Here is a 9,818-nt window from a genome sequence, read left to right on the forward strand (position 1 = left end):
CCCCCCCTCGCCCCCGCCCCCAGCCTCCACACCTCCTCCCTCGCCTTTCTCTCGGTCTCCCCTCCCCCAGCAACCACACACGCACACACACAAACAGAGAGAGAAGGGGGGAGGGTGAGAGAGAGGGAGAGACTCCCCGGCTCCCTCCCTCCCTCGCACACAGCGACTGGAGACGGACGGAGAGCAACGCGCTGGGAGAGGAGAGACCACCGAGAACAGCCCCGCGCTCTCACACATACACTCACACTCGGCTCTTTCCTCTCCCCCCCACCTCCTCCTCCTTCCACCCCCACCACTAACACCATCTCCTCCTCCTTCTGTCTGCAACAAGAAAAAAAAAAGCCATTTACAGGTATTTTTTTTTTGATCCGCGTATTTATTTATCCCCCCCCTTCCCCAACAGTTTGTTTACAAGTATTAAAGTTGTAATTGGGAGCTGCCAAGACACATCTGGATTTGTGTTTCTTTGTGTTAGGGGGTGATGTGCAACTAATTAAAGGCAGACTGGCAGCGTCTGCAAATTCTAAGGCTCCCCAAATAAAAAGAGACTGGTAAGTGATTGTTCTTTCTCTTTCTCTGGCTTTTTTCTTCTTAAATGTTTGCTGTCCGTTGGGATTGTAAAAGTAGATTATTAATGCTGGACTCCAGCAATAAAAGGCGTCGCTGTATTAATTTATTAATTAATCTGCACCCGCCCCTCCTCCTGAATGTTAAATATGACCTTTGATCTCTATGTCTCTGGTAGACCAGACATACAATATTAGGCATGTGCAGTCACATTGTTTAAAGGCAAAGCAGGATCATGAAGTATGGATGTCTAATCTAGCCTTGCATAGGACTATAGTTATTTGTGTGTGTTTTATTTTGTTTTTTTTAAAGAAAATCCAGACAATAGCTGTGGCTTAGATACCTTTTTCATGCTCCAGAGATGCATTGATTAAACAGTAATGACCTGGATACTGGGCACAATCATTTTCTGCAGTTTCTGGTGGCATTAAACCTTGAGGGAGAAAGGGGGGAGGTGATGGCAATAAGAAAAGCAAGGGAAGCTTCTGTGTGGAAGCACCACTCCAAGAGTCTGAAAAAGGGATATTAAATTATTTCTTTATGTGGAACAAGGTCAAAAGACTAAAATGTTGAAATTTCCCCTCCACTCAATGTGGATATCTAATACATGGTTGGCATAACTAGTTTTTACTGAGTGGCAGTTATTATGGCCTTGCAGTTACAATGTGATTCACAGAAACTAAAGCTATATGCATGTTCTTGCTGTGTCTTTCCCCACCCCCTTCCCAAGCATCAAGAATATTTAGCTAGGAGCATTTTGGGGGCACCCTTTGTATTGCCATCAGACCTCTGAAGGGGAGCAGTTTTCCCTAATGGGAAACCACAGAGGTGGTTCCTGAGTGATCAGGGACTTGCTGTGATTGAAAGATGCCTGCTAGCTTCTAATCCAGCCTGGGGTGAGGTTCCTTATCTTGATTTACTTTGCCTAATAGGGATTTGTTTACATAAACTTCTCTTTTTAGGGTACTTCATCAGTAAGACTTGAAGTTTTTGCTCTTGGAGTTTGAGCATAAATGGTTCATTAATCTAATTATAAGCATAATTACAATAATTGATATCCATTTTGAACTCCGAATATTTGAGACTGAGACTCCTGGGCCCCCATCCCTGAACTCCACCTTCTAGATCAATATGTGGGCTTCAAAAAATGTCACAAAAAGATATTCTGGCAAAAAAATCTGGAAACAAAGAAACTGGTTTTGTTGTTGTTGTCAGTATAGACTTTATGGCTTTGCTTTACTTCTTAAAAGGTTGTGATGTACCTCTCTACCTCTGTAATAAACAACTAAAATACCTCTTCCTATTGGCCTGCAAGAAATGGGATGAATGCAAATACCCCGTTAACATTAAACTTTCCTTTAAAAAAAAGAGCAGAAGAACAGAAGTATTTTAATGGTTATTTCTTCAGATAAACAGCACCCTAAGGGTTTGTTGTTGTTGTTCCCTTTTACTCAATGTAAAAACCAGTGTCTGTGGGAGATCCTTTTTAAAAAGTCCCATGCTTTCCTCTTGTCTTGGGAAGAGACAGGAGTTTCCATTAGAAAAGATTGGGGATATTCTTACAGAGGCTGCAAACACTTGGTTTAAAATCTGTGACATTGCTTGTATGACTAGTATTTATTTTTATTTTTTATCTAGTCTGTCTTGCTTTTAAACAAGTAGAACACCACTCTCTTACCCCCACCAGGCCCCACCACCAAATGGCTTGTACAATTGAGACCTGTCCTTGGTCCATTGAATTAAGACCCTAACAGAGCCAGCTGTGCTGGGATTCAAACTAATGACCGCAGACACAGAAGGACACTGTGGCAGCTGGTAGTTCTTTTTTCCCTGCCTCTTTAGTTCAGATTGTATGTGGGCAGTCTCTTAGCTCTCAGTTGTATTGTGTTTGCCTACAGTTTATACTCGGATGTATTGTAGACTTTCTCAGTACTTCATTTGCTAATTTCCTGTTCATTTTCTTCATAGGGCCATTGCTGTTTTCTATTTCACAGCATTTGCATGCCCAAGCAGTATTTGTTCACACATTTCATAATGTTTAAATGCCCTCTGCTTATAGGTAGTATCGCCCTCCCACCCCTGATTTGCATGTCTTTAGCACTCCAATTGCCCTTTTCCCTCGGCATTTGTCACCCCGGTCTTCCCTCTTTCCCTGGGTATCCTGGCTATTAATACATTTTCTCAGAAGGGTTATAAGAATAGGGGGGAGGAGCTGTGGGGAGGGAGCGAGCGGGGGTTGGGAGCGTTGGGGGGGGGATGGGAATGGGGGAGATCACGTCTTGATGATTGTTATGCAAACGACCTGACGGATGAATGTGGGAGCTTTCGGTGTCTGCGGTGGGGTAGCGAGGGAGGCTGTTTATTTATTTTTCATCTTTTTCCTCGTGCAGCTCGTTGGAATGACTTTCTTTTAGTTGTAACAGTTGGAGGATAATGCAAAGGAAGACGCTGCCCGGGAATTCACCGTCTGTGGAAATGCGCCCCAGAGAGGAATAAAGCAACCCTCACCTTGCTCTCCCCACCTAGACCCACTTTCCCCTCCCGCCTCAGCCCCCACCCCAACACCACCATCACCCCCTTCCCTCCCCCCCACCTCCCCCCCTTTCCCACCCAGGTGTCGGACCAGGCGGTCCCCACTTCCACCCTGCACCCCTTCTTTCCCCCCTGCACCATGAACACCAATGTCTGCGTGGAGCCCGGGCCGAGCCCGGAGGCCCCGGGCTTGCCCAAGGAAAGCCACCTGCCCGAGGGGGCCCTGAACAGCCTTGTGGATTACAACTCGGAGATGGAGCGCTACCGCTCCTTTGCCACCTCCTTCTACAAGACCAACGGGGGCGCCTTCCCGCAGGCCGCCAAGATCGCGCGCATCACCACCCCCATCTTCCCCAGCAGCGCCGCCGCCGCCGCGGCCGCCGCGCGCATCGGCATGTCCCCCTGGAACTGCGACAACGCGGCCACCGCCGCCGCCGCCACCGCCATGCTCTGGGGCAGCGGCGGGGGCGGGGGCGGCGGCGGGGGCGGCGGGGGTGGCGGGGGCGGCGGGGGCGGCAGGAAATCCTCCTCCGCCGCCGCCTCCTCCTCCGCCTCCTCCTCGGCGATCCTCCCCGCCGGCGGCGGTGGCGGTGGCGGCGGCGGCGGCGGCGGTGGCGGCGGTGGCGGCGGCGGCGGCAGCAGGACCAGCATGCACCACCGAAACGACTCCCAGAGGCTGGGGAAAGCTGGCTGCCCGCCAGAGCCGTCGTTGCAAATGGCAAATACTAATTTCCTCTCCACCTTATCCCCTGAACACTGCAGACCTTTGGCGGGGGAATGCATGAACAAGCTCAAATGCGGCGCTGCTGAAGCAGAGATAATGAATCTCCCCGAGCGCGTGGGGACTTTTTCCGCTATCCCGGCTTTAGGGGGCATCTCATTACCTCCAGGGGTCATCGTCATGACAGCCCTTCACTCCCCCGCAGCAGCCTCAGCAGCCGTCACAGACAGTGCGTTTCAAATTGCCAATCTGGCAGACTGCCCGCAGAGTCATTCCTCCTCCTCCTCGTCCTCCTCAGGGGGAGCTGGCGGAGCCAACCCGGCCAAGAAGAAGAGGAAAAGGTGTGGGGTCTGCGTTCCCTGCAAGAGGCTCATCAACTGTGGCGTCTGCAGCAGTTGCAGGAACCGCAAAACGGGACACCAGATCTGCAAATTTAGAAAATGTGAAGAGCTAAAGAAAAAACCTGGCACTTCGCTAGAGGTCAGAGAAGATGATTTCTTGTTTCCCAGTCTCCCCTTTTCCATGCTCACTCCTCTTTCCTCTCCCCTTCAGGGCTTCTTGTCTGGCTTCCACACGCAGTACCCCATTACTGAAGCTTCCTTCAGGTTGTAAGATAAGGTGGTGGGTAGGTGGATTGCGGAGGGCAAGGCCTCTCTGCCTCCCTCCCCAGCTGCACCTCACGTGGAACCACCCTCCAGATGGGGAGGGCACCCCTCCATTTTCTCTCTGGGGAAAAAATAATGTAATTGGTTTGAAAAATTAGAAGTTTCACATTCAATATGGTCAAAATTGCCCCTTGGTGGTTTAAAAAGCCCCCCTCCTTTATTTAAAAAAAAGAAAAAAGGCACCTCTGCCCAAAGGTTTGAACACATCCCATCCACATCCTCTATATTTTTATTGGCTAAGAGACACATCTCAGTGGCCCAATTATAAGAGGACCATATGAATGGCGCTCACAGTTTGCTGTGAGGACAGTTTGTGGCACACAAGCCTATGTCCTCATAAGAAAGAAAAAAAAAAAAAGCAATACAACAGTGAATAAATTGAAGCTGGATTCAAAACGGGGATTTTCTGCCCCCTGCTAGAATAGTTTTTCTTCTCATCATGACACAATGCTTCCTATTTTAGTTTCTGCATCTCTTGTATTTTTTTTTTTTGAGAAAACAAAAATACTGTAAAAAGCTGAACACCATCCTGCAATTTTTAAGGAGAGAAGACTTAGAATAGAGCGATACAATTCGTTAATTTCAGGGCAAGTGATGGTAATTTTCTTTAAACGTTATTATATATAGTTTCAAAAGTAATGATTCCAAAAATATGGTAACAAAAAAATTTCCCTTAGGCTCTGCATTTGACAAAATAACCATTTTGTGGGTTGTCACAGTTGTTCTATACACCAAGCACAGATTTGGTTGATACCCTACATTGTCAGTAACAGTTTTTTTCCTATGTGACCCTAACACACAGTGTACAGATTATTACTAAACTAACTGTTAACTTAGGCTTTTAATTATGCTAAATGCAAAGATTGATGTGTTTGGTGGAAATTTCTGTGGTATCCTGATCAAAACAAAAAGAGAAAAAAATGGAAAATTGCAGGTAAAATGGTTTGGGTGGTATATTAACCAACAACATATGGACATGTAATTATATTTAGTCCCTTGGCGTTAAAAAGGAGAGTAGATGGTTACATGTTCATCTGTACATGGTGGGTTTAGCACTGGGGAACATTCGATGAACTGGATTGTAAGATGAGAGTGGCCCTCACAAGTTATCATCTGAAGTGTAAATTGTGAGCACAGGTTAGAGTGTTTTCTCCAGGAAGGACTGGAAATTGGGCTTGAAAATGGTAAGACATAAGGGTTGAAGATCTCTGTTGCACTGTTGAACATAAGTAGAATATAGACTTTGTACTTTTATTAATACAAACTGAAGCAAATAACGCTTTGGATTTCTGAAAATATCAGAATTTTATTGACATAATTATTGAGTATGATCAGTTCCATCAAAACACTGCAGTGATTCCTCTTTATAAAAGAACATATCTCTTTCTTAAAAGCTTGACTTTACTCCAGATAGTTTGTTACATTTCCTTTGGCAACTCTGTTTAAGCAAAGATAATAGCAACTGTGAAAGTGCAGATCCAAGTATATTTTCTTAGGTGGCAAAAATTAGCTTTTGGCTTTTTTGTCTGGACTGATTTATTGTAACTTCTTTAGGTCTCTAAGGTCCAGGGGAAGTTAAAAGCTGATACTAAAATTTTCTGTTAACGCATGATGGGTAAGGAATATATGGCTTTTATTTTTTATCTTGAAAAATATAGTACCTAGAATTATAGAGTTAGTGATGCTATTAGCCCTCAACATTAGCTAGACCCATGGCACTGCCTCTATCCTAATGTAGGATATATAGTTTTTTTTTTTTTTTTTTCAGTGCATAAGACCACTGAGGAATTCTGGTTTGCTTAATAAATAATGACTCTGGAGGAGCTCCGTGTGAATATCAACAGGTTTTCTTCATCAGTTTCTATGCTGATGAATTAGTCTAAACAGATTTCAGAACCCCCCCACCCCACTTTTTTTTTTTTTTTTTTATAGTTTTCTGACAAGCTTGCTGGGACATTTAAACTACTTAGGCATTTTGATGCAAAATTTCATAGTGTCACCTTTTCATCACGTTTAAAATCCACATACACAAAAGTTCTGTTGATCTTCGAAAGGTGAGGCATGAGTGGGAGGAGAAGCAAATGTCTCCCTTTGTGGATCCCTCTGAAGATGTCCACTTAAACTTGCAGACTTCATTCTACCAGAGGTTCGAAGATATTATTAGTGGAAGTCTACGTGGCTGCTAACCAAAGGGTCAGCAGTTTGAATCCTCCAGGTGCTCCTTGGAAACTCTATGGGGCAGTTCTACTCTGTTCCTTAGGGCCGCTATGAGTCGGAATCGACTCGTTGGCACTGGGTCTGGGGTATATGGCAGAAAGAAAAGGAATGAGTTTTAAAAATTGGCTGTGATTCTGTTCAGGTCGTTAAAGAGGCAATGACAGCATGGTTGTCTTAAGCACCTGTGTAACCACACAGTTATGGTTGTAGGAAGCCAGCTGGACGGATGTCAGAGTGACAGGGCTGACATGACTGAACTAAAGCTGGAGCAGAATTTGCAGGTCGGTGAAAAGTCCCACTGCTAACCTGGCTTCCCCCTCTAATTTGGTTTCTCTAAGTTATCATCATCTGAGGAGATGTTTTAGAGTTCGGCTGGACACCCTGACTGAGGGCAGGGATTTGGGGATTCATGATGTATATTACCTGTGGATTTCAGGTTTAAGTTCAGTAGCTAATATTTGTTTGCTTTAAATTATGGAAACCAATTAACATCTGGATCATAATCTTTAGTTACATCCTTCCTTATTTCAAACCTATGTGCCCTTCTTCCCTTTGACTTCTCATCCCAAAGGCTAGAGACATAATCAGATTTTCAGGGTGAGTAAACTGAAATTAAGCCAGATCCAAATTGGATGTGTTGCGATGCTTGCCCACATTTTTTAAGTGTCCCTTCTAGCATTCCTTCTGAAACTGCTTTAATTACTTCCAGATTTTTCGGATTAGTCTCACTTTAAGAGCATCTTAATGCCCTAGAAATATGTGTATAAAATCACCTCTTAATATTTCACATGATAGTGATACAAGTAAAACAAATTTATGTTTTCTATGGTATAGTGCCTACATATTTGCATATACCTCTGTTCATTTAGGAGTCCTGGTGATGAAGTGGTTAAGAGCTCAGGCTGCTAACCCAAAGGTCGGCAGTTCAAATCCACCAGCCGCTCTTTGGAAACCATATGGGGCAGTTCTACTCTGTCCTATAGGGTCGCTGTGAGTCGGAATCGACTTGAAGGCACACAACAACAACAACTGTTCATTTAGTTAATTACTGTCTTAAAACATAATCATTAATTATTCAAAGCAGTTACTACAAATGTTGTATACCCCTTGTATGGAAAAACTTATTTGAGAAACAGTATATCCTAAGCGATCAATATTAAGTTCCTAGATATTTTAAGAAGCATGTGATCACATAGGAGATCCTTATGATAATAAGTTACAAAATAACACTTTGTTTCCTGCAAATGTAATTTGTTCAGTTTTTATATTCACACCATTTACATTTCTGATACTAAGTTCTACTTTTTTAAAAAATATCCCAATCTGATATGGCTCCGGGGATGAAGTTGTCCCGCGGGCAACCCCAGCCTCTTAGTCCCTGAACATTGTTCAGGTGACATGATTGATCTCTGTGGGACAGCATTAGAGACCACACAGATCTGGTTTCTCTCCCATTAGTTGATTTATGGAATTACATTAGTAAGCGGTGCCTCAGGAGGTTCCCCTGCCCCCACTCTTGGCTTTCTTTGCTGCAAGTTACACACGATACCACCAAGGCTTTCAGTTAGCTGGAGGAGGGGATTAGACAGGAGCATGTTATAGTGAAAAACCTGAGAACCTGGAATGTCAGGAAAAAGGCCAGCTCCATTCTCTGATGAATTTTTCTTTTTGTAAAAAAATTATCTGCTGAATGTACAGACCAGCAACAGTTTTTTCACAAGTTAGATTTAGCTTCTAAGGGGTCTGGTGGAAAACATTTAGATATTGTCCCAAACTTATAACTTGATTTAGACAACCATTATAGAGGAAGGAAGGAGCATATTTAGTGTATATTAAGTTCTAAGAGCCCCCAAACACAAATGGCAATTGTAAAATTCTGGATAAAGCACTCCGCAATATGTGCAGGAAGATGGCACCTGCCTCTCAAAGAAATTCACTTGTAGACCACCCAGAGTCTGTGTAGTTATTAAATGAGGAGGCCTGGAGGTTCAGTAGTTAGATCACTCAGCTACAATCCGAAAGGTTGGTGGTTCGAACCCACCAGCTGCTCCATGGGAGAAAGACGTGGCAGTCTACTTCTGTTAAGATTCCACCCACTGCCATCAACTCGATTCTGACTCATATCAACCCCATAAGATTTCCAAGGTTCCAGAAGCAGACAGCCACATCTTTCTCCTGTGGAGCCACTTTTTGGTTAGCTGAGGGCTTTAGCCACTGCCCCACCAGGGCTCCTTTTGTAAAGATTACAGCCTTGGAAACCAGATGGGTAGTTCTCCTCTGCCCTGCAGGATCACTGTGAGTCAGAATCTACTCAATGGCAATTTTGGTGAGTTTATAGTTAAATAAAGAAAAGCAGTCAGAGATTGGACATGCTGTAAGTTTTGAGGTTTGGCAGCTTTTAAAAAATATTTATGGATGATTTAGAAATGTTTCATGTTTTAAATGGAAACATCCACTAATGTATCACTTTGTCATAATTTAAAAAATGAGCTTTTAATTTTCACTTTCAAGAGCCAAAATATGCAAGTATATATACGTTTTTATTTTAATCTAAAAATGAAATACATACTTGACTATGAAAGGGAAAGAAGTTATTCAGTAAAATTCAGATAATATTATAGCATGTGAGCCCTAGAATGTATCACAGAAATAATGTAGGATGAAGACTGTGAATATTATAAATGATGTGAAAAAAAGCTGAGAAAAGTTCAGCTTTGACAAAAGTCACAAAACACGTCTGTGGCCAAGGCAACTCTAATACAAGAACAACGAGATGCTCTTTCTGTCACTAGATTTGATACAGTAGAGTCAAAATTGTTTTTAAAAAAGCAAATTTTGAATAATTCTTAGATAATAATAATAAAAAATAATAATAGCCCATCTAAAATCATGTATATTCTAAGTAATCTTTTAGATGGCAAATAAGAATAGTAAAATAAAAGCAATTAAAATCTATTTGCAAATTATATTCTAACAGTGTTTATTTGAAATTCAGCCATCATCAAAAATACAAACAGAAAGCCAACCAGAACAAATTAGAGCAACAACAACAAATTTAGATTTCGATTTAATCAGGTAAAATATTTGGATATTTCAGATAAGAATGGAAGTGTATC

General features: G+C 43.1%; 1 protein-coding gene across 1 annotated transcript; it reads left to right on the top strand.

The window, feature by feature from the left end:
- The first annotated feature begins 3,238 nt into the window (after nucleotides 1–3,238).
- On the top strand, nucleotides 3,239–4,487 carry CXXC4 (CXXC finger protein 4). The gene has a single exon (XM_064286275.1). It carries the CDS (start codon nucleotides 3,239–3,241, stop codon nucleotides 4,430–4,432), a length of 1,194 nt encoding a protein of 397 aa, XP_064142345.1. The 3' UTR covers nucleotides 4,433–4,487.
- Nucleotides 4,488–9,818: the final 5,331 nt, after the last annotated feature.

This window comes from Loxodonta africana, chromosome 5, assembly GCF_030014295.1.
Source record: "Loxodonta africana isolate mLoxAfr1 chromosome 5, mLoxAfr1.hap2, whole genome shotgun sequence".
NCBI lineage: Eukaryota > Metazoa > Chordata > Mammalia > Proboscidea > Elephantidae > Loxodonta > Loxodonta africana.